Source organism: Equus quagga, chromosome 5 (assembly GCF_021613505.1).
Source record: "Equus quagga isolate Etosha38 chromosome 5, UCLA_HA_Equagga_1.0, whole genome shotgun sequence".
In the NCBI taxonomy this organism is placed as follows: Eukaryota; Metazoa; Chordata; class Mammalia; order Perissodactyla; family Equidae; genus Equus; species Equus quagga.
In genome coordinates, this window is record NC_060271.1 from 134,002,981 (window position 1) to 134,028,448 (window position 25,468).

At 48.9% G+C, this 25,468-nt stretch overlaps 1 protein-coding gene across 3 annotated transcripts in view; it reads right to left on the reverse strand.

Annotated features, from left to right (window-relative positions):
• Positions 1-311: 311 nt before the first annotated feature.
• RNF144A (ring finger protein 144A) overlaps positions 312-25,468 on the reverse strand; it is a 119,351-nt gene continuing 94,194 nt past the window's right edge. For 2 of the 3 annotated variants that reach the window (XM_046661430.1, XM_046661431.1), the window contains 3 exons: positions 20,930-21,077; positions 15,145-15,234; positions 312-4,631 (listed from right to left, as the gene is read on the reverse strand). In XM_046661430.1, the coding sequence (XP_046517386.1) occupies positions 4,500-4,631; positions 15,145-15,234; positions 20,930-21,077 (370 nt within the window). In that variant the 3' untranslated portion in view covers positions 312-4,499. The remainder of the gene's footprint in view (positions 4,632-15,144; positions 15,235-20,929; positions 21,078-25,468) is intronic. The other variant, XM_046661432.1, reaches the window with a different exon arrangement.

The following is a 25,468-nucleotide window of genomic DNA, read 5'->3' on the forward strand; positions in this document are numbered from 1 at the left end:
TCTTCGTGCATGGAGGCAGAGCACCCACAGCAGAGATTTTTCCTGATGCTGCACTACTGGGTCTGCCCCGGGGGAAGGGGACGGGGAGCGCAGGAGAGGGCCGACTTCCCCAGCGACCCCGATCCCTTTGGTACAGAGAGCTGAGAAGACTCCTAAGAGAGAAAATTCACAACACAAGAGCTGTTTTCTCAGTGGTCTGAGATCTCTCTCCCGCCCCACCCCTTCTCCCTTCCACCTCCAATCCTCTTAACATTTTGAATCTTCAGGCCAGTAGTCAACTAAATATGTACAAAAGACGGAGCCAGACAGGATTTAAAAAAAGTAACCTGTATTCCAGCCAAAATATCTTTAAAAAGAAATCCCTTCTAAAGGGGGGACAAACTACGTAAGAGACAATACATTTAAAATATGTATTGAAATTACAAACCAAACTTTTCCATATGATTCCAAAGTACAAAACACAACATTAAAAGGCATTCAAACAGCTCTTTTATACATCACAGTGTTAGTGGCACAAAATGTATTGACATTTCAAAAACACAAACCAAACTTGTTTTTTTTTTTTACCACCACTTGTCAAATATATCATGTATACATGTGCATGACTCATTCATGCATTATTTTTATACAAGGTTAAAATACACACATGGTAAAATGAGCAAAGAAGGAAGGAATGGTCAGGCATGTGGCAGGGACCTACCCCTAAGTGAAGGATCCTGGAATTGTGGAAGCCAGGATTACACAAATCAGAGGAAGGATGGAGGCCACGGGCTTGATACCAAACAGCATGCTCTCCCACTTCTGATGCATTAGCAATTACATTTTAACACAGGACCCTTGGTTCCACTTGGCATTTTTGGCAATACCAGTCATAATCTCTTCATTTTGTTTATTTTCATCAGGGCTTGGGCTTATTCTAAGGAACAGACAAGCTTTGGTATTTTTTAAAGACTTTTACAAAGCTTTATACATGCAAAATATTTTCCCTTGATGATTTCATTATGATTGATACACACAAGAGTATTATTAATAAATGAGAATCCGAGAAATATACAAAAGAGCTCACCCTGGTCCTTTCAATTTCCACATTTTTAAAGACTACCAAGGGAAAATGTCCTCTTCTAATTTGTTAAATAAGTTTTAACTTTTATAATGTAGGTGAAAAGGGATAAACTCATCTTGGAGTATCTTTTCCATATCTGATGATCCCTTTCCCATGGGCCCTGTATTCTAATCAGAAACTGGCCCGGTTCCTAAACCGGTCTTATGGAATAATATGCTGTAAAGAGGATGTGTCCCCCTTGAAAAAGATGCCAGAGAAGGCAGACGTTGGTTCCTTAGTCTGCAGCTACTCCTGGGCGTTGAGGAAGAACTGGTTTGGATGGCAATTCGAGCAGTCAAAGGGTTTGTTTCTGCTCAGATCCTAGTCAGTCCTCATAGATGGTGACTCCTCTGAAGGTGCTGGCCTCAGGTGACGATTGAAAAGCTTGAGTGGCTGGGCTACAGGATACATGACAGAGCCAGACTTGGAGATCAGGCACGACCAGTAAAACCTCACAATGGGGTCAGTTACACAAGGGACTCAGATAACCGACAGGTCAATGGTGCCCTCCATCGCCAAGCCCACTGGACAGCAGTAGAGTCAGCCATGGTCCATTTGGAAGGGTATTCTTCCCTCCTCCCGAGCATTTAAAGGCCTCTAAATGAATAAACAGACATGGGCTTCCAGAGGGTCAGCGTGAAAATCATCTGTAAAAGTGAATCTCATTTTCAATTAAGACAAACTGTGCCGAATAACAGGAGTGAGTACACCTGCTAAGTGCAGAACTCCTCAGGTTTCACTAGGGAGTGACTGCGAGGTTAAAATCCAAAACATGGGCCATCTTCCCACGTTCTATCTACACTTTACATCAAGCATGGTTGACATCGCTTCCCCACAAACAATGGGGATAGCATTCCTTACTGAAAAAAGGAGTCAGACGAGGGAAATGCAAGTTCACGGAAGGATCTCAATGCGATTCTGCTGGTGTCTTTCTGGGGAAGGGAGGCTTCAGTTTTTTTTATTACTGAGTCAAACTGAGCCCACTGAGGCACACTTGATGCAAAAACTCAGAGCAAGTAAGTGCAGCTTTGGCCCTGGCCAGCCCCAGAATCTCTGTGGTCCCTCCCTGGGTCGAACCAGGTGCTTGTGATATGTGTCAGAGGTGAAGGCACAAGGACGGTTGGGGCTATGCACGTGCATGATTTGGCGATGGACTCCTCCAGGACAGATGGACAGCCTGACTCACTAGGAATGAAGGGATCTGAACTCAGGGAACGAAATCTTCCCAAAGACTCTGGTTCCTACCCCCAAGTAAGGGGTGCCACTGTATGGACTTCTGCCTGGTGCAGTGGGCAGCAGCTGGTCCAGGCAGGATGGACAGGGAGGGGGGATGGCCTGCCCGGTGGGCCACTGGACCTGGGGCCAAGAGCCTGCTGTCTTCCATATACATTTTAACAGGCACTGGCTAGATAAGTGCATTCACAAATCCCAGTATGAGGCCTGAGGCCCAGGCCACCAGCTTCATCTTCAGGCCTCATGCATTTGTCTCTCTCTCTAGAAAAGCCATTCTCCCACCAGACCTATCGCAACATCTCCAAGCACAGAGACTCATTGCTCGGGCTTCTTCCAGAAAGACAGTCTCAGGCATGCTCTCATTTAGTTATGGAATTTTTAAACTGCAATTATAAGGAGAATTTTTTGAACATAATTTTGACACAGACTGGTTTCCTAAATGGCTTCAGTTTCACAAAGAGAAGAAACCCTAGAGGTGAAACGTGAGGTGCTCCTGTTTCTCCTAACCTATAAATGTTAAGAAATAAAGAAGACATTTCTAGAGGCACGGGGAAAGCAGGACCTGAGACCGATGGACGATGTGGAAGGCAGAGACAAAAGACCACCACATTTGACCAAGGTGCTCGCAACAAGCAAACGTGTGATAAAAGTCGGATTTTGTTTTCATTTTACTCCTTTCTGGAATGCTTAATAAGTTTTAAAAAGTTCCACTATAATAAATCTACAACATTAGCCTTTCGACTATTTTTAGAAGTCCCAAGTTCAAGGCAATTAGTTTGCTCTTTAAAAGCACGTTCGGCTTTAGAAGCCAAATCAAAGTCAACTGTAAAGAATACGCTTTCCCCACTTTTCAGAGCCAATTGATGAGTTACCTGTGTCTTATTGATCTGTGCATTCTGCTACTGTGGTAACAGCCTGTGAAAGAGGGAGTGCCACATCCCCCATCAAAATGACTAAGTGAAACAGAAGGTACTTTTCGGCAGGGGCAAAATGGTTAGCAACAGGGCTTGGAACTGTGTAAGATAAATGACTTCTCCGAAATAACTCAGTCATTTGAAAAACTGTGAAAATCCAGGAAGCTTCTCCTCCAAACCCCAGGAGTCCTCAGCCGTGCCAGGAGGCCCTGCCTCTGCGGGTCAATAGCACTATTCTCTGCTTACTGTCTGCCTGGGGAGACTGAGGCAAGCGGCCAACCAGAGAGATTCCCAGAAGAGCTATTTCCAAGTAAAACATTTGGTTTCTGAAGACATTGAAAAATATGTGCTGATACCTGGGTGAGAAGATATAAGCCCTGTGAGCTGAGTTTAATCACCAAAGAGAGAAAGAACAAAAGGCAAATCTAATGATGGAGATGCTCCTTTAAAACGTCAGTATTCTCAAAGAGATGCAACCATAGGGGAAGCACGTTTATAACGGGACGCAGCTTACAGCATTCAAAAAGGCATTACGAGTTTCAAGAAAAAACACATAGAGCGCATAAGGCTTTCTAAATCTCCTGAAAAGTGGCAGAGCCAGAAAAGTCGTTTAACGAATAACTTCTTAAAATGCACATTTCAAGAAAGGCATAGGATGGTTTAGATGCACCTTGTTGAGTTTTCACTAATTAGTTGGAAAAAAAGAAAAAAAACACCTTCTAAAAAGGATTTTACTAAATGCCATTAGTAATAAAAACAGTTGTCATAAACAGAGTGCTTTTCTCAAGTCAGAATAACCGGATTCTGTCTGAAGTGTGTTGCAATCTTTAAAAGACTTCTTCTCTCAGTAATGTGGCGCCATCTTGAAGCCAAGGAGGAGACGGACGACATTTTGCACGAGGAGGTCTCTTGAGCAACCACCAGACGTTCCTGGTCTATCACCATAGGGAGAAAACTGCCCAGGGTGCTTCATATAGCACCTCCCTTGTCAAGTCTGCAGAGACCAATTCTGTGGGGACGTGCCCTCCCATGCCAGCCTTGCCTTCCCCATGCCTAGGGGACTGCACTCGGGGCCTTGGCAAACGTTCTGACGTCAGTCCCTGAAATCACGGCATCCAGCGTGACACTGTGAAGCTCAATGGGGCACATAAGGCAAGAAAGATGTTTAGTGAGAGGGGGACGGCAGGATGGGGTTGGGGAGAGCCACGCTTCCCGGAGGCAGGGGTCTTGTTCCAGCATCATGCCTTCCTCTAGGTGGGTAATGGGTCGTCATCGCCTTTACTGCACTTGCACTTGCAGCAAAGTACAAATGGAGTGGCCAGGAGCAGGAAAGGCGAGGCCACCAAGAGCAAGAGCCCAAATCCAGCAAAAATGCCCACGACCTGCAAGAAGGAAACACAGGAGCAAAGGGTAAGGCGGCTTGTCTGCAGGTTCCATAGCTAACGTATAAACCACCCACCCACCCACCCATCATCCACCTATCCATCCATCCATCCATCCATTATCCATGCAACATCCACCCACCCATCCATCCATCCATCTGTCATCTCTCCATCCACTCATCCATCCATCTCCCATCCGTCATCCATTCACCCTTGATTTACCCATCCATTCATCCATCCATCCAACCATTCATCTATCCAACTATCATCCATCCATCCATCAACTCATTCATTCTTCCATTCATCATGCATCCATCCATCCATCAATACATTCATCCACCCATCAATCTATCCACCCATATTTCCTTCCCTTCACTTTCTTCCCACCACTTCTCCCCCTTTCCTTCCTTTCTCTTTCTTCCTTTTCCTTCCCTTCCCCTCCCTCCTTCTATCTGAGCACCCAAATATCCATCCTTTTATACATCCAATTAACCAACAAGCTTCTCCTGAGCCAGACACTGCACTAGGTGTGGCAAATAGAGAGGCACATCAGATCTTAGCCCTTAAGGAGCATCCAATCTGGTGGAAAGGGACATCAATTGAATCAACTGATAACAGTACATTTTACAAAAACTGACAGGTGTAAAGGAAGCCCAAGAGGCAGATGCCTACATTTGCCAGGAGGAAGGAGGGTTTCCAATGGGAGATGGCTGAGACTGTAATGACGAGGAGGTGGATAGTAAACAAGGAAGACTAGGTTAAGGCATTCCAGATGGGAGGACAGGAGAGGCACAGGCACTGTGCATCAGGGAGGGACCAGACCTGTGCCATTCCTGGAGTTTAAAACCCAACAGTGACTGTTTACGCATTTTCATTTTGTTTTAAAACCTATGTTACCTCTAAGTAAGAGTAACTGCTGAAAGACTAAAGCCTCAAATGTGGGCAGAGTGTCATCTAATTCAGGCAACGTGGATGGTCAGAGGAGCAGAGAGTCTGCTCTTTGCCTAGTTTTTGCCATCAGCTGCATCCCTCCCGGCCAATGGAGAGCGCAGAATCGAAATCTGAAGATGGAGTTAGACCATCAACTAGTGTTCAGAGCAATAAATACATGAACATGGTTGGCACGTGGTTCTAATGCTGACTCAGTTTGTTCACTTCTCTCTGGGCCTCAGTCTCCTCAGTGATAAAATAAACCACTGAGGTGAAAGCTCTCTAAGGGCTATCATCAGCTCTGAAATATGATGCTATGCTAAAGCATCCCCGATGTGTGAAAGTACACCTTGACTTAGATTTCTGCCTGAAAGCCATCACACACACATGCACACACATCATGTTGCATTTATAAATGAGAATTGTGCGAATGCTATGAATCCATGTTTTCTGCCAGGTGGCTAAGTCCATTTGTCTGAGCAGAACGTCAATGGTGGAATTCCACGGTATGAATTCAGACCCTGTTTTGTTAAAATCATGTGTACACTGATATTTCAGAATGCATGAAAACACACAGGAAGGTGTTATTCATTGGTGGGGGGGGGGGCACTCCTGAGCAATCTCAATACTGGGAACGTAGAGCCCCAAAGGAGCCAGGGACTCTTTGCCGTCCGACACACTGAAATCCTCGACCAAAAACTCACATTCTTGGCCAATAAGACACCATCTCAGTTTTCAGTCTATGCCATCTCTTTGCACGCCATTTAATAAGCTGGTTACCCAGCCTCCCGCCAGCTGGTGATAGGAGGATGCACACACTGCCAGAAGGAAGGCAGCCAACAGGAAAGAGTGAGACAGGAAGCAAGTGTCACAAAACAAAAACAATCACTTAGTGGGCATGGTATAAATATGTGTGAGGCACAGCTTACATACTGTGGGACACAGAGGGACAGGTGCACAGTTTCAGGCTCCCGGGGGAATCATGGGAGAACACAGCATCTTTCATACCAGCAAACCCTGATTTAAGGGAACAGTCAACCACTCAGACTGACTTTCTCAAACGGTACACTACTTCCGGGCAGAACACACCTTGTGTGACGATTGTAAACCCCTACGTGCAGCCTAGTGCCTCTCCCATAATAAATGTCCAACATATGTTTATGCGATGAACCAGTTGAATAGAAACTGGTATGTTCTGAAACCTCTTCCCCAGAGAGTTCTTCAGCAAAACACATCCTAGGGCTTGGAAACACCAAGCCAAAGTCAAAGATATGGTACAGTGAATGGACCGACTCTCGTTCATTGAAACCTGGCACTTGAACACAGCATCATTATTTGTCGAGTACATGCTTGAAGGCAGCGGAGGCTGGGACCATGATGGGGGTAAGGGGCCGGGGGCTGTGCTGAGGTGCGCTGGGGTCAGCTCACAAGTCTCTTCCCAATCCTCCATTCAGTGAAATCATGTCAGCAGCCTGAAATAGCCATCATGGGAGTGTTTACACCACGGAAAGCGGCCAACGATAGAGGTTAGGCCCTTCCCTCCTCTCCTGCCCTGCGGGCAGCTGTTAAATATCATCACAGGGCTGGCTGTGTGTGGGTTTTGAGGAAGGGGATTAAATGAGAAAGCAGTGCTAGCTGGCAGTTGTAACTCGTTTACGTGGGATCTTTAGCGATTGACTGCCCCCACCTCTCTCTTCCTCACCCTTCTACAGAGTTCCTCTTTTCTCTGCTTAATGAATATCTTGTTCTGAACTGTATGGTGCAAGGAGAACTAGGATCCGATTTTGTCCTCTGACAGAATGGGTTCTCCTGCTGGGAGGAGGAGGCAGACACGCAAATAATTACAAACTTTGGCAGAAATACAGATTCAAGACACCGGAAACAGATCCTGAGGAGTTAAGGACAGCTTCCTTGGGGAGGTGGGGGGTCCGGCAGGAGACAACCAGGTGGAGATGGGCTGGGGCACGATGAAGAGAGCGACTGGGAGCCGGGGGGGCAGGTCGTCTTTGAGGATGTGAGGCCACGCTGATGGCCAAGGAGGAGAAGGACCCGGGCAGAGAAAGCAAGGACTGGCGCCTGTGCAGCCGGCCCAGGAGGGAGGTTCAGGCAGCACGAAGGCAGCGACGTGGGTAGAGGGGAGTGAGCGTGGGAGGAGGTGGGGAATCCTGGTGGTCACCCAGGCGTTTTGTTTAAGCAGCACAGAAGCTGGTGATGCACGTCCAGAAATGAGGGAGACGCAGAGGAAGAGATTTTGCGGAAAACATCTAAAATTCTGCTCACGCATGTTCTATCTGAAATGCCCCTTAGACATCCAAGTGGAGACACTGGCTGCCAGGGAGACAGGTAAGCTGTGAGACCAATGGGGCAGTCGGGTGAAAACGGAAGTGAAGTGGACAGAACCACGTGGCCAGAGGAGGGCCACGGGCACTAGGAATGCACGCACAGGGCTAACAGGACGCCTCCCTCCCTGCTGTGGTCATGAGAGCTGGTCCCACCTCCCCATACTTGCAGAATAAAGAAAGCTTATTGACCCTGGATTATAACCCCGCCAATTTTCTCATTTCACCAATGCAAAACCTATAGCCAAAAAGCGATGCCAAAGGTCCAGTATTTGTGTAAGTCAGAGAGGACTGGGCATCCTAGTTTTAGTACAGGAGACAACTCGTGCGTATGTCACTGAGCTCAGTGACAAACACCCAGAACAGGTCATTGCACGAGGCTGCCAGGAGAGGAGTGTTTCTGGAAAGAACTCCTGCCCTGCCCTGCAGCTCAGCCTCGGGGGGTGTTAGCGGGCATGTCCCCTCGGATGCGTGACTACAGAAATTCGTAATTAGCTAGCTGTATCAAATGCCATACTTTGCACAAAAGCGAGCTCTCTCCCTGCTGTGAGGTGGGTCTAGGGGTAAAGCGCATCTCCTCACTGCTCTGAATAGAAGGAAGAACCAGGGTGGACCAGACGCACCCGGGCAGGGGCTGGCATCCTGAGGCAGGAGATGCACTTTAGTGAAAAGAAGTGTGCCTTTTCTCTCTTACACGGTGGCGGGTTTCTGGAACAGCACTGGAAAAGGGAAGCAAACACTGACGGCAATCGTGGTTAGAGTGAGCGTGCAAGAGGGCAGAGGAGAGGACACACGCCCAGGAACGCTGCAGTAATGACAAACGAGCCATGTCTGCACACCCTGCGTGAGGGCCTGCACGACCGCCCGGCCATTTCTCACATCCATGTGGAAAAAGCACTGTTTCCGCAGGAGCCTGTTGTACAGGGTACAAAACATCCCTCGGGACAAAACAGAAGTGTACGAAACCTTTCCATGCCAAAGACACAGAATTCTTCCACTCACAGCGTGGGGTCTTTTTAGGAAAGTCCAGGTGAAAGGGTGCTGGCTGAAGCGTATTTGCATGAAATACTGAAGCAGCATACCGCAGTCACAGGAAGCCGCACTAAAATTCTCAGACATCTCCTAAAACAATTTTACCTAACTTCACATCTACTGGCAGGAAAAGCTGAATCGACAAAGTATACTAGGCGGTCGACCGCAACCCCTAAAAGGTGGGAGTCACGGGACATGAATGTAGGGGGATTTCTTGGGGACTGTTGAGGCTGAGCCTGGCAAGGCCCCCAGTGCAGACAGAGAAGCAGCTCCCGGGGAGCTTATGACGCCGACACGGGGCAAAATCTCCAACGATGGCACCACCACTGATGCCAGAGGCAGGGAAGCTGACCCCTCTATTGGATTGTGCGTCAATGTGCAGGTGAAGATGAGGACTGCGCTAAATAGACTCGAACTGACAGCACGTGCCTGGGCATTTGTGCGGACGACAGGCACTACGTGTTTCTACCCATGGGCTGCAGTCAATAAAATTCAAAAGCCACCACTCGGCATGTGCTCCGGCCTGGGCAGGTTAAAGGAGGCTAATGGGAGGAGGCAGAGCCGGGGCAGAACCTTAAAAATGGATGGGAAGAATATGGGCAGAGAGAGAGAAGGAGCAAAATGGAGCAGGGAGAGGGGCAGGCGTGAGAAGGGACAGCAGAGCCTCGGAGTGGGTTCTTCAGGGAAGCCACCAGGCTGGCAGTTTCTGCTTTGCAGAGAGATGGAGATGAGGCTAAATGAGCAAGTAGGGCCAGATGCTGGAGGACCAGGAATGTCAGGGCGAGCAGTCCTCAGTTATGTCCTGTCTGTGCTGCTCTGAAACCTTCTGTGGCTCCCTAGTGCCATCAAGTCTTACATCTACAGCATGACACTTGATTCTCTCCAGATTTAATCACTCCTTCACCCTCAGCTTCCCACCAGCTGCACCGAAGCCCCAGATGTCCCCACCCTGCTCCTGCGGTCATGCCTGGGCCTCTGCTCTCACTGTCCCTTCTTCCTTGAATGTCTTTTCTAAAACCTCCAACTTCAGAAACTTTATGGTCAGATTTAGGTGCCAGTCTTTTCATACAGTTTCCGTCAGTCTTCTAGCCTGAATTATTAACAAAAAATACTTCCGTGCTTTGAACATCTCACTCTGCCTTGCAATCCTCTGTGCTCCCCAGAGCCCGGCACTGAAGTCCGCTCCATCAGTATGCACTGGGCTTCATCCAAGTGCTGCACGGGGCAAGCGTGCAGGTCAGTCCACAGAGCACAGAGGAGGGAAAGGTGGCAGGGGAGATGCAAGAGGCCAGAAAAACAGGCAGGACCATGCCCCCACACTGGAAGTGATCTCTACAGAGGGACCTATTTCTAAAAGGCAGACAAAGATGAGACCATATGAAGTCAGGGGTTTCCAGGTAGGGTGGGCATCCACTCAAACTGCCGTATGTGCACCTGTCACACTTTGTCACACTAACATTGCTGCCTTGTTTCCCCAAACACAACTGTACCAGGTCTGGAGTCCAATTTGTTTTTCTTTTGCTGAGGAAGATTCACCCACTTTTTCTTTTTTTTCTTTTGCTGAGGAAGATTCACCCTGAGCTAACATCTACTGCCAATCTTCCTCTTTTTGTATGTGAGTTGCTACCACTGCATGGCCACTGGCAGACAAGTGGTGTAGGTCCATGCCTGGGAACCAAACCCAGGCCACCAAAGCAGAGCATGGCAAACTTAACCACTAGGCCACCGGGCTGCTGGCCCAGGAGTCCACTTTTCTTAACGGTAACTTCTTTATTTCCTCTAGAGAGGGAACAAGTAGTATCACCTCTCTAACTACACCTGACTGTTCTTCCTTTCTCTGAATGGTCACAAACTTCGCATCATCCACCTCCGTCATGCTCCCACCAGGAGCAAACCCAGAACAAAGCAGCTCTCCCAGGATCCCAGGAGAACGTGGCTCAGCCAGGCAGGCCCCTTTTCTTCTTGTCTCATCCCTAAGAAGATTCCCATGTGTCGAGTAGCCGAAGGAACAAGGATGTTGGTCCCTCCAGGGCCCATCGGCTTTGAGGAGGGAGACTGCAACCCAGCCACAGGAAAGCCAAACTGAGGGTTCACTCTTTCATCCAAGTACTTTTCCTGCAGCATCCTTCTGTCTCAGGCGTGGGCCCAGGGCCGTGAGGTCACAGGGATGAGCAAGACAAATCCCTGCTCTCAAGGACGGTTTGTCTATCATAAACGATGAGACGTGTTCAAGAGGGAACAAAAGGAGTGAATCACAATAAGATGTGGTAAGAGCCAGAAGAAATATCCAGAGCTCAGGGGATACGGGAGGAGGGCTCTAGTAACAATCAGGAAAGACTTCACGGAGGCAGTGACACCTGCATTTGGTTGTGGAGGTGGGTAGAATTTAGACGTGCAGAGCTGGGCGCGGCCAGGACAAGTAGAGAAAAGATGAAGACCAGGGGGGCAGCAGGGCCAAAGCGAAGAGGCCAGGAAGAGGGAGACGGCACAGCTGGGAGCATTCGTCCTGAAGGCCAGTGAGGAAGAGGGGAAAGGAGGGATGTGGTGCAGAGATGCACATTCAGGCCACGGAATCAGGTTCCTGCCTGCCACCCCACAGCATCCAGACCCCGGCGCCTACCATGGTTTCTGGATGCTTTGTAAATACAACAGAAACTTCATGAATAACTTGATGGAAGATAATAAAACCCACATTTCCGCTTAAGAGGCTTTACAATAAACACAAAGTAAAACTCCACTCACAGGGTCATTAACAAGTCAGCTAATAAGTAAACCCCCAGCAAGAGCCTGTTGGAAGGGGAAAGGGAATGGAGGGCACCAATATGATCAAAGACCAGGAGACTCATGTGGGAAATGAGGACGTCTAAGCATCCACGTTGATGCTTCACCTCTAAAGACAAATCAGAAGAACAGAAGCGCCTCCTGGTAATGGGTGTTCCACAGCGTGTGTTGGGGGAGGTTCTTGCTGTCACACTGCAGGCTTGAGAACAAGGCCTTCCATTGTTTGTACAGGAACGTCTGCCCCGGCGCAGCTCTGCCACTGCACACAATATCCCTCAGTTTGTCCATGCAGCCGGCTTTCACTTCCACTGCTTTACACGTCCCATAGTTTTCACGACTGCCTTCACTTTCCTTTGACACTGGCTCACTCATATTTTATGGTTTACCCCAAGCCTAACACTAAATTGTGACATCCTCTGCTGCTCTATCTACAACCCCGCGTGTCTCTGGGAGCTTCTCACACCATAGAGAAGTGGATGCTTTCCTGAATGCTTCTGTTCAGTTCCACTAGGACCCAGAGGGCCCTGAGATCAGGGGTGGTTCCTTCGTCCATGGGCTCCAGGGCCCAGCTCACAGCTGGCACTAGTAGGTGCCCCTTCTGGCTTGCTGACTGATGATGCTGAGAGGAACTGCAGAGAGGGGCCTCCAGGCTCCTTCCTCCACAACAGTTCACGGTGTGAATCCCGGGTCGTCAGGTTCCTGTATTTCTCAAGTGCGCTGTTCTCTTAGTGACTGCCACCAGGAAAGCAGTGCTGCCCAGGACCCTCAGGAACACGTGACTCACTCCCAGTGCTAAACAGGCACAAGGCAAGTGGGACCCCCGAGGCTGCCTTACAAAGGGAGACAGATTCCACTGGGCTCTCAGTTGCTCCTGGGAAGCCCGTGCTTGGTCAGCCACCATGTTGCTAGGAAGTTCAGGCCATGTGGAGAGACATGTGCTGGAGTTCCAGCCCCAGCTCCAGCTGAGGCACCACCAACAGCGGGATTAACTCCCCACTATGCAGAGAGCCAGTGAACGTCAGAGAACGTCACCCCAGCCAATGCCAAGTCGGGTTGAGGCGAGCTGTCTCTGCGGAGCCTCATTCACACCGAAGTCTCGTGAGCAAAGGGAACGTGAGGATAAGCCAGCACGTTGGGGAGGTTGGTTGCACAGCAGTAGAGAACAAGGCCCTGGGCAAGTCACTTTCCCTTGGCTGGCACTTGCTCCCTACACGGAAAAGGCCTGAGAAGGACCCCGTGATCTCCGAGGCCTCACCTGGTTCTGACTTTCAGGGTTCAGGTGCGCATACCTGCGTCCACTTGCCCAGCGGCTATGCAAATACAGGACGCCCGAACCAGTCCACATCCATCCCCACCACATGCAGCCAGGGGAAAACCAGTACAAGGAGCAACACGGCCCCACTGCAGTTTCCTATACTGTGCAGGGGTGGGCATGTTGTTATGAATCGTGTCCCCCCAAAATGCCATGCCAGAGTCCTAACTCCCAGTTCTTCAGAATGTGGCCTTATTTGGAAACAGGGTCTTTACAGAGGTCATCAAGTTAAAACAAGGTTATCAGAGCAGGCCCTAATCCAGTATGACCTGCATCCTTATCATAAGGGAAATTTGGACACAGACACAGGCAAGCAGAGAGGAAAGACAGCCACGTGAAGAGGGAGGGTGGAGTGATGCATCTGCGAGTAAGGATTACCAAGGACCGCTGGCCAGCACCAGGAGCCAGAAGAGGCAGGAAGGAGTCCCTTGCAGGCATCAGTGAGAGCATGGCCCTGCCGACACCTTGATTTCAGGCTTCTGGCCTCTAGAACTGTGAGGGAGTACTTTTCTGCTGTTCCAAGCCGCCCAGTTCGAGGTCCTTTGTTACAGCAGGCTACAAACTAGTGCAGAGGCGGAGGGGTAGGCACTGAAGCTGGGGCAGGGACGAGGGTGTAGCAAGGAGGGAGAAATTTCAATGGAGCTAAAATCAACCCTCCAGACCCAGGTCAGCAAACTGGCCCTTGGGCCAAATCTGGTCCACAATCTGCTTTGTTTTGTTTAGCTCAGCTTTACAGAGCTATAATTCACAGACACTGCAACTCACCCACTTAAAGTGCACATTCAATGGTTGTTAGCATATTCAGACTGGTGCAACCATCACCACCGTCAATTCTACCACCTGTTTTCTTAATCAGAGGTTTTCTGTAATGCAGCCATGGTTCTTTGTTGACATATTGTCAGTGGCTGCTTTTTCCCTACCAGGCAGAGTTGACAATTGCAACCGAATCTTACGGTTTGCAAAGCCAAGACCATCTAGCGTGGGGCCCTTTCCAGAAAGCGTCTGTCAGCCCTGCCGTGGATCTGTTCGGCTGTGCCACAGCCCTGCAGCGAGGACTACGGAGGAAGCGCAGTTAAAGGTGGACCCTTGCCCATTCCCAGGAAACTGCCCTGAGACGTGGCTCCTTCATCTCCCAGACAGGGTGACAGCTGTCCCAGCGCGGAGGCGAGAAGTGCTGTGAGCACGAGCCCTTCAGGCCTCTTCCACACCCAGAAACTCGCACAGACTGAGTCTCCTCCAGCTAATGTCCTCAGGGCTTCCCCGTCACCCAGGGGAAAACCAGAACCTCTCACCATGGCCTGCAAAGCCCAGGGGGTCTGGACTCAGATCATCTCTGACTATACCTGCCTCACTCCCAGAGCTTCATCCCACAGTTCTACCCTTCAACTCATCCCTGTCCCCTGTGCCTGGACTGTCCCTCTGTCCTGTTCCACACACTCCCACAGCCCGCTCCTTCACATCATTCAGTGCTCAGCCAAGGGCACCACCTCCAAAGGGCTTTCTCGATCACACAATCTAAAAGACCCCCCCCATCACATCCCCTCCACAGCTGAATTCACATTACACATATGCTGCTGGTATACTATCTCTGTCTCTTCTCTCATGTGGGTTCCAGGAGAGAAGAATGTGTCTCACCAGAGTATTTCCAGCTCCTAGAATAGTGGCTGGTGTACAGCAGGAAGTAAATATGTGTTGAAAGTATGAATAAATACTAATGCACGAGCCCTGGGTAAACCCCACAGGCTGCCCAGACAGGCAGAGGGGCTTTCTCCATTCATTCCCTGTTACCCTTTCCTGTGACTAAGCTGCTCACCTTGGAGCCTCCATAGAAAGCTCTTCTTTAAGGGCTACACAAGGATTAACTGAACACAGTGGATTGTTACCAAGACAAGGTGCGAGTAACCTACAGTGTGACGCTACAGAACCATCATGTGCTAACTGTGTATTACAGCGTCATCCGAGGCCAGGAGAAATTTTGGCAAGAATCACATTTATCAGCTCTATTTTTCTATACAGCAGATCTCCAAGCAATTGGCAAGTCTCCTGGAACCCACACACATGAGTTCTCTCTCTCTCTCTCTCCTCGGGAGATCAATGCTCCAGGTGAGTCACTTCCTACCTGTGTCCGATGCCAGATCACAGAAGCCCTGGAATGGCCCAGCTTGTTCCGGCAGGGTCCTTTATCGTAGTGGATCAGGAGGAAATCATCCTGGGAAGAAAAGAAAGAGGAGGGGTAGATGGGAGATTCCTCTCAGTTTAGTGAATGAGTCCTGCCTGCGCCTGGTATCTTTCTTTATGCTCAGAGGAAGTGGGGATGAGAGAGAGTGGGTGACAAGAGAGCAAGAGCATCTATCGGCACCACGCGGCTGCTGCCGCTGCAGGGCCCGCTGCTGGTCCCCAGGGCCTCCATCCTCCGTGGGCGCTAGAGGGAGCCCTCTTCCAGGTTCCAGTCTCAGCCTGAAGAAGGGCTCCCCCGGGCTCAGGGGCCTTCTGATTTTGTAGGAAAGAAGGAATCTCTGTGGTGCAGTGCTTCTGAACAAGTAGGTCAGAGGGTCTAAAAGCTGCTCCTGGCCCTGGCTGCGCTTGATCCCACCGGAGTCCTTCCGCCTCGCATCTTCCTGTCGCCCCGGCAGGACTATTCTGGGAGTGGAGGGTCTCCTTGCTTGTGGTCTGTCCTCCTCCATCAGTGCCAGGCGTCTCACCTCGAGAGTGCCTCCCTCTCAGCTCAGATCACTAAATGTTCTCATCATTGGAGAACTAGCTCGGAACCCGTCTTCCACCTACAATTTCTCCAAGTGTCTGCGAGTGAGCAGAAGCTCCTTCTGACTCTCATGGAAACCTCCTGTTCCACCTCCCTCCAGGTGTTCTCACGTCCCACCTTAACCTCCAGTCACCGTGCTGTCATTTTCTTGGCGTTGGGACCCTCACTGATGTCAAACTCTGTAACTGTGCTTCTAGCTCAGTGCATGGCACCCAAAACCTGAACAAGCACCGGCAGAGGGGGCGGGAGTGGGTGGTCTACACACTCCCTCTGGTCCTCCAGGAACGGAGGTGCCATCTTCTCTCCTACTGCTCATAAAACAAAACGGCTCCATCGACAGCACAAAGGAGGGGCTGATGGCTGTTTATTCATTTAACTGACAGTGTAAAAAGACAGCCTCTTTTTGAGCAAAGAGTCAATAAGCACAGAGCCCAAAGCGTCTGAGAGGGCAGGAAGTTACTCTTCTGAGAGCCAGGGAGGGCTAGACACAGCGGCTGCTGTCTGGCCCCTAAAATCAACTCTGCTAGAAGAGACTGCATGGCTGCAGCCAGCAAGGCCTCCTCACCTCCCAAGAAGGTGCTGGCCTTGACTTTGCTGGTTTTTACAGGTCGACCCTGTGGTGCCTGAATGCACAGTGCACATCAGGACCCCCTGGCTCTTCTGGTGCAACAGCAGGAAGCCTGCCCAGGAGGTTGGCAGTCCCGGCCTGTCGCCACCGCTCACCTGCCTTCTGTGTTTCCCTCTTCAAAGGGATGTGCAGGCGCAGATGGAGGCAAAGCCTCTGCCAGCCGGAGTTCTGTCTGCCATGCAGCTACTGTCCCTGATGACTTCTGTCCACCGTGAACTCGCTCTTCCTTGCACTGTTAACTGCACTCCTTTACTGATATTAATTTGCACACACCACTGAGATAAGTAAATTTTTCCCAGACTGCCCATCACAAAGTCTTGCACCCTGAGCTCTTGAATACTCTTTGAATTTTCTTTTTTGGAGGAAGATTAGCCCTGAGCTAACATCTGTGCCCATCTTCCTCTACTTTATATGTGGGACGCATGCCACAGCATGGCTTGACAAGCAGGGCATAGGTCCATGCCCAGGATCTGAACCAGTGAACCTCAGGCCACCAAAGTGGAGCACGTGAACTTAACCCTTGCACCACCGGGCTGGCCCCTCTTTGAGTTTGCTTTTTGAAACATAAACCAAATCATGTTGCACCACCCTGGTGAAAAGTCTTCAATGTTCTTTTCTAGCAAATGTGGACAAACCCGGCTGCCTGCTGGAGTCTCCTGGACAGCTCATGGGAGATGCAGATTGTGGGCATGAGTCGCTGTGCTGGAGGCCAAACCATCAGCTGGGTACAGAGACCCTTGTCAGGCCCAACTCCCTTTCCAGCATTTCTGGCCACGATCAGGCCATGTGCCATTCATGTCCTTCTTCATCACTTTCGGTTCTCCGGAAGCTGCCTGCCTCGGCACACTCTGTTGTCTTTGCTGGTGACCACCTCTCCCTCCACTGTCACTGCGCCCCGACCCACCCTGACCCGGTGCCTGCCTCCCCCACGGGGCTGCCAGGGGATTTCCTGCCCATCGTCCTGCAGCCCTCTTCACAAGGACGTTTTGCTAAGAGGTGCTGGGGGCTTCTCCACCAGGAGGTCATCAGCTCCTCAAGTCAAGGACTTTGCTAGCCTCATCCTGTCAGCCCCGGCCTCCACATTGAGCTGCAACACCCAGGGCATGCTTCCTGAACAGAACAAAAGTGTGTTCAACAGGTACCTTTCTTCCCCCTGACAAAAGCACTCTGAGATGCTTTTACAATACATAAGTGATTTCACTGTGACTTCAAGTTTACTGATCAAGCCCTTGGGCATTACAACTTCAGGACATGCCAGGATCCTAGGTGCATTTTCCTGATAGGGAACACTTCCTTTTTATTGTTCAGAGAAGTTCCACGGAGCTCGGTGGAAACAGAAACAATGGAGCTGCTATAGAAAGCTGCAATCAGTGAGATGTTCAAAGATAAGAGTCCAGTCCGCAGAGCAGTTCACCACGTTAAGGTTAAGGTTTGAGCTCTCGTGTCAAACTCTGGCTGTCAATAGTCTGGTCTAACCCAAAGCTGTTGGTTTCTGGCGTTTGAAAGATCAGAGAGTGGATGCTGGTTCATTCCTTACTCCTTCGGTGCTTCTGGGAAAGACTGCTCACCTTCCTGGACTTCTTCTTGAAAAAGGGAAACAATAATTCAACTCTCACAGAAAGACTGCATGCATTAAAGAGAACTGTAGGACAAATGGCACAGTACTGACTACTGGCACATAACAATTACTTCAATAAATATTAACTGTTTATCCCCTCCAAAAACATTAATGAAAGAAAGTGCGTGTTTCCCTTCTGATGGTAAGTAGGGAGTGCCTGGACAGCCCGGACAGGGAGGCAGGAGAGTCGGGGCCACACCAGCGAGAACTCAGGGGCCTGTGGCTCGGCCGGGGCAGAGGAGGGGCGTGAGGAATAAGAGCAGAAGGAAGCAGTCTGGAGAAATTTGGAACTCCCTGATGCGTCCACATGCGAGACCGAGCCTCGGGAGGAAGAGTCCGAGAGCAGAGAAGCGCAGGGACACGCCCCTGTCCGAGCAGCACTGCTGGCCTCCAGCCACTGGTATGCACTTGTCTCAAACTGTTGCTGCTGTCCTTGATCAACCTCCCAACGGGCAGCTGCGCTTTCCTTCAGTATCTGCTTTCTACAGTCACAGGGTCATTTTTCAGCAGCTCTTTACCATAAAGCAAAACAGGAAACTGTGGGCCATGAGGATGAGGACTTTCAAGGAGTAACATGCTGTGTGGCACCTCTGTCACTAGTCCAGGCAGAGCCAGATGCACCCCGGCCTCCTTGCACAGGCCGGAGCCACGCTTCCGACTCAGACAGAGAGGGTGTCTCTCCAGAGACCAGAACAGGGAGAGAACAGCATCATCTTCAAGGACACGGACAGCAGATCTTGCCTCCTATTCCTTGTAACTCCATCAGATTGAGGTAGCAGGGGGAGGTGGCAGCAGAAACAACGATGGCTCCAGAAATCAAACTTTTCGTCAGTCCGTTTCTAATATTTTCCCTAAAAACCTTCACAGAGATCTGATAACATGCACTTCCTTTCCCCTTGAGGAAAAGTTACAAGGAGTGGCATATTGCAGGTCAGATATTAGATAACATGTCATAATTTAATGATCAAATTTCTAAAAAGAATGGAAAAGAGTAGAATGCAAAATTATATATATATCCTTTCATATCTATATCTATCTATCTATCTATCTATCTATATATATATATAAAGACTTTGAAGGCCTAAAGACTCTGTAATACTTCAGACACCATCCTCAACGTCCCATTCCCACCGCACAAGGTCAGCGAACAAACCTGTTGTTTGGCCTTAAGCTAAAGAAAATTAATCTTGCCAAACCGATTTATTAAACTTGCCTAGGAAAAGAAAATGAAGCCTCCAGGATAGAAAAATGGTAATATTTTCCAAAGATTTGTTCAGCTACACAAAATTGTACTGCAAATCTAGTAATTTAGAATTAATAATGGAACAACTCAAAAGGAAGCAATCTATCTAATATTTTTTAAGGTGGCCTTTAAATTAGAGACCTATTACCTTATTTAAGATTCTGACTCAAACAGACATTTATTTTCTTCTTGATCATCTACAGGCCCGTCCTTCTCAGGACTGATGAACTCTCTAAGTGATTCCACCTGCACACTGTCCTGCAGCTCTCTCCTCCACCTTCGCGGCCTGAGTTGACCCTTCTCAGCTGTCGTGTGCGCAGGCGAATTGTTCTGACGTAGCCCCTCGGTAGGGAGACTTCCCCACAAATAGTGCTCTGATTGTAGGGAGTCAAGGTGAGAGGAGCGGTCTACACAGAGACGCGCTCCTGACAATGTAACACGGATTTGCTCTGACCCCCCTTTACTTTACACAGATCTTGATGGCTTAACGCGATTACAGGGTGAGCTGGACATGTTCATCCTTGCTGCCATTTATAAATACATCCCTTTGATGACAGATGACTTGATTTGCTTCAGCTGTCACTAACTACAGTGATTTTAATAGATGATTAGTTCCGCTATTTAATTATAGTTTTAAAAACCTATGTACAAACCAATTCTTCTAAGACTAAAGTCATATGTCATCATTTTAGCACAATGCCCACTCCTCTGATCTGGGTGAAGAAGGAGAATCAAGAGATGAAAAGAGGCATCATTTGCATCAGGCCTTGAAGCTCCAGAAAAAGGCGGTGCTCTGAGAATGCGGGCTGGGTGCTCCTGGCAGCCACACATGGGTACAGAGTGCTTGGGAAACACTCATGGCATAAGGGCATGCTTAGGAGAAGGTGGCCATATGAGGCTAGAAAGTTCATTCTAGCGGAGAAAGCAGAGGGTTTGTATGTTTTTCTGCTCTGTGGATGACGTGTCACTGAAGTAGCCATCCCACATCCAAGATGCTTCACAATCCCCTGCTTCTATTTATCCTTGCTCTTCCACTAACGGTCCCTGATAAGGAGTGAATGTTCGTGTCCCCCTGAAAATTCATATGTTGAAACCCTAACCCCCAATGGGATGACATTTGGAGGTGGGGCCCTTGTGAGGTAATTAGTTTCAGATGAGGTCATGAGACTGGGGCCCCCAGGAAGGGATTAATGTCTTTATAAGAAGAGGCCTCTCTCAGGTGAGGACACAGCGAGAAGGAGACCATCTGTACACTAGGAAGATGGGTCTCAGCAGAACCTGACCACGGGGCGCCCTGATCTCAGGCATCCAGCCTCCAGAATGGTGAGAAACAAGCGTCTGTTGTTTCGGCTCCCAGTCTCTGGTGTTCTGTTATAGCAGCCTGAACTAAGACAGACCCTACAGACAAAACCGAAGATCCGAAGATGCCCTCTGCCCCTTTACAGCCCTGGCTGAACGCCAAGCCCGAGCTGACCTTTCACTCCCCAGAACTCCTGCACGAATTACTGTCTTCTGATACCATACCGTTCAATGAATTTACATTTTCATAAGTACAGGAGAAAAAGTCTGCTAGTGTTACATCTGTCTCACAGGAGCCTCCAAGTCTGAACCTGAAAGCCAAAAGCAGCACCGTCACGCGCAAGGCCGTACTCACGTCCAGAGACTCAAGGCAGTACCAGCAGAAGGCGTGCTTGCAGTTCTTGCACATCATCTGTGCGCAGCCTTCATCCCGCTCGATGTAGACCTTGCACTTGGGGCAGCGCTTGATGGGCGCGTCGTCCTCCTCCAGTTTGAAAGCGGAGCTGTGGAAGAAACGCCATCAGGGCTCTGCCCAGAGGCCTCGGCAGAGACCCGTCTGCCCGGGCTCTGCTGGAAGCGTGAGCTTAACTAGAGGGACTGAGGTCACTCGCTATGAAATGAAATAAAATGAACCTAAAGAAACTGAAACTCTGGAAAACAACCATCAGAAAACTGTCCATCAGCCAGTTAGATTTAGGGGAAAAAAGAACAAGATCACTATGTATCTAAATTTAGATATATATGGACAACCAAAGGAAAATATGGCAAGAAGCTTATAATGGAGGTATGTGAGTTATGGGGTTATGGTGAAATTTTATGTCCTTATTCATGTATTTCTATACTTTCCAAAGGGTTGATAATAATTTTTACATACTTTGCTATTATCAGAAAAAAGTGTTAGGAACACACACTAACTGCTTGGCTAGATCTACCCGGCTCGTCTTCACAGAAGCGTCTCCTGAGAAGTCTGGCTAGGATTTCAGTGGTTAGCACGACGGGCTCTAAGCCTGGGGTCAAGTGCTGGCTCTGCGACAAACTAGCTGCGCAACAACCTCTCTCAGCCTCAGTCTTCTCAACAGCATGAGCACGACAGAAGATTATGTATGAAATGAGCACACCACAGTATCAAGCACATGCGAAGAGCCCAGTAATTGGTGGCAACAATTCTCTGTAGCTAACAAAAAGGTAACATAGATATTTAGATGTGACTAGGAAAGGACGTCCATGCCATGCTATTAATTTCAAGAAGACAGCTGAAAAATATGTAGGAGACCCTCTGGAAGAAAAAATGGTAGACTATTAAGAGAAGTTATCAGGGATTATGGGGGTGCATTTGCTATATTGAACTCATTGCATTAGTTCAACTTCGTTAGGACAAAACTGATTTCCAATTGGGTTGAGCAGGCTTTTCAGAACTTAATGCATTTATGAGTATCCACTCAGTGAAGTTGAGCAAATTCTGGCATTTTGAGTGCATTCTGGTTGAAGGATCTTCCACAAGCATCACAGTAAATATAAGGATTAAATATAGTTTCACTTCAGCAGGAGTTATCTGATGATTAGCAGTGAACTTTCCATATGACCACATCCACAGTGTTTTCCCATGTGCATGACTCCTTCACCGTGAAGCGATGTTCAGCTGAATGTGGTTCTGTTTTGTCCACCAGTAGGTGACCAGTTAGGAAATGAAGCAGTGCATCCTCATAGTTAGGAGCACGGAGTCTCGACACGACAGACAAGTCCTAGCTGTGCTCTTCATGTGCTAACAGTCTTGGTCTCCTCGTCCGCAGAAATGAGGCTAACCAGATCCATCTCAGAAGGGTGTTGCAAGATTTAAGAGTTTCCGTGGATTGGGTGCATAGGCACAAAACCCCACGCAGATGTCATAAGCGCTTAATAAATGGCAGCTGTTATTAATGCTATCCCTGAAAGATAGTAAAATTATGTCCAGCTCAAATTCTTCTCCAGTTTAAAAGCAAACGATAGACCACCCTGGCTGCACAGAATGTGATTTAGAATGAACCAGGGTTGTTGCAAGGGGCGAATGAGACAACATACATGCAAGTGCCTCCAAGGGGCCCTGGCACAAGCGGCTCGGCACAAACACTGTGGTGGTCTCCTTTGGAAATGAACTTGACTTGTGCAAGGAGCACGAAGTCAGGAGGCCCCGAGCCCAGTGAGTAAGACTGACTCTCAGGTTAGATAACATCATTCGGGTTTGAAAGTCAGGTGTGACCTAAAAGTAACAAAACCAATTTTCTTACATGATTCATAAGCTAATTTTGAAGAAAATGCCCTGAACAGGGCCACATTAATGAAGACTGGAGAGCATCTCTCCAGGAGACTTCTCAAAACAGAAACAGTTAAAATATGTAAGTTCTGATGCACTGCGGCATGCACAGAAATTTACATGGGATAGACCAGTTTTCAAACATTTTCTGGTACTTGAATTATATTTCAAATTATTAGTAATAACAACTCTTACTGTAAACTCAAATTTACCAAGGCAGATAGAGTCTTTGACGGCTTCTTACAATCTACATGTTCTAACGTGTTTAAGGGGCGGGCACGATGTTCATGAGTGAAGCTGGTCAGGTCGTAGATGAGAATGTGGGTTAAGGGAAGATTTAATTTCAAAAAATAAATTCTACTATATGAAAATAGCTGTGTGCACCCTCAGTTATAAACGACACCTGCCAGTCAGCCTCACGACCAGGGAGACAAGAGGGAGTGCTGCGGACTGGGGCAAACTAAAGATAGCACAAACCCCCTTCTAAAGAGGGGCCCTCAGCTCCAGCCGACTCTCAGCAAGCAGGAATGTAGGTTCAGTGTGGCCAGATACTCAGATTTCCCAGAGAAGCCAGAAATTCAGATGTTTATGTAAAACCTTTTGATTTTTAAATTTCCACAAAGTGAGATTTGTGAATTTTCATTTAAATATGCTCTTGTGTCATTTTTTTTTTTAGGTTGCACAATGTGATTTTTCTTTTCTGCTTGTTCGTTTTTGCTCTTTGTAAGGTGTAGGAAGCAATGATTTAATATACACATACATTGTGGAATGACAGCTGCCCTTGTGCAGTGACCTAACTAAGACCAGAAGATCATGATGAAGAGACACTTTGCCACAGGCTCCCAAGACTCATCGTCTTCCCGTCTTAAGAAGGTTCTATGCTAAAGAAATGTCACGGCTGGGTCCCTCTTCCATCCCAACAGGAGTGGGCCACTGGCTCTTTCTCACTCCTGGTTTTCTTGCTTAACAGAACATAGAAACCCACTCACTCACCTAATGCGGGCTTTCTCTTCTAAACAGACAACTCAACTGCTTCAAGAGGGCGAACGCCCCAACCTGCTTTCTATTTAGAATCGTGTGTCGCTTCATGATGGGCATAAGTTCTGAGAAATGCATCGTCGGCCGATTTCATCGTGTGAACATCATAGAGTGTACGTACACAAACCAAGATGGTATAGCCTGCTGCACATCTAAGCTATACGGCACTGGTCTTATGGGACCACCACTGTGCATGTGGTCTGTCATTGACAGAAACGTCCTTAAGCAGCTCGTGACTGCACTTCTTCCCCATCCTGGGAGTCTAGCTCCACCACTTACGTGTCATCTGACCATATAAGAAGTGTCTTTCTTCTTGCCAAACCAGGAAGCACTGAGACCCTAGGTTAAGTGATTTATTCCAGTGTTTGAGTGTCCAGTGTGCACCAGGATCTGGGCGACAAAGTTCAAGCAAGCGCAGGCCGTGGCGTCAGGAGCTCAGTCTAATGGAGGAATCAGCCCCGTAAACAGACGAACTAAAACACAATATGGCTGCTGCTGTAATCAGTGCAGACAATCTCCAGAGGGGACACAGAGGGTGGGGCCACCAGCCCTGCCCTGGGAACTGGGAAGCTGGACAAAGGAGGGGACGTGAGCCATGTCTTCGAGGGTGACATGGTGTCTCCAGGGAAATGAGGAGGGCGGAGAAAGGGCATTCCAGGCTCAGGCACAAACGTGCAAACGGGAGAGAGAAGGGATGTGTCAGGGCTTCACCACCCGAAAACTAATTATAGTCCATCCCCTCACGCCTAGAGTGTCTCTGTGCAAGTTGAGCTGTCGAGCTGTGGGAGTAGGGGCGGGGACGGCAGAAGGGGAGGCGAGAGGAAAACAGGTGCAGCTGGTGACCACTCCTCGGGATGCATGGTGGGAGTTCCTGGTGTGAGACCAGGAAGGCGGTCTCAGCAGGTGCAGGGCCAACTCCATCCAGGTGGACCAGATGCCGGTGCAGATTTTGTAGGGAAAAAAGCTGAATATTATCTATTTCTTATGGTTCAACCTACTAAATTCCCAGGCACACAGAATGATGCTGCAGTGGCCACCTGGGCGTCCAGCCTGAGGGTCTGGCTGGGGGACAGGAGGGCAGCAACACTGTGGTGACTTACCACAGCCTTCCAACAGGCTCACCGTTTTAGGGAGATGCAGCCACCTCGGCCTCAGGTACTGGGCACCTGCTTTTCGTGATCTTTCTGCTGTTTATAACCCCTGCCCATCTGCTCTGGTTCCCCTTCTGACCCGTTTTGGACCACCTTCAACACAATGGAGTCTTGTGAAAATGTAAGGCATCGCAGGACTTAAAACCCTTCCTAGCAACTAACTGCTCATGCCTTTGTCTTTCTGGATAGGCAGAGCAGAGCTCGTCTCCTACACGTCTTTCTATCTCCAGGGCCCTGCACAGCACCTGGCACAGACTCACTCTCAGAAATAAATCCAAAACAAACCAACCCAGGTTTGAATAAAACGCAGAGAAAGAGACCGACGAGGTGCAGTCACGTCCCCTCCGCGGCACGTTTAAGGAGGAAACACACTCCCTTCCCTCCCTTCTCCCAGCCCTCAGCCCATGCTTCCTGC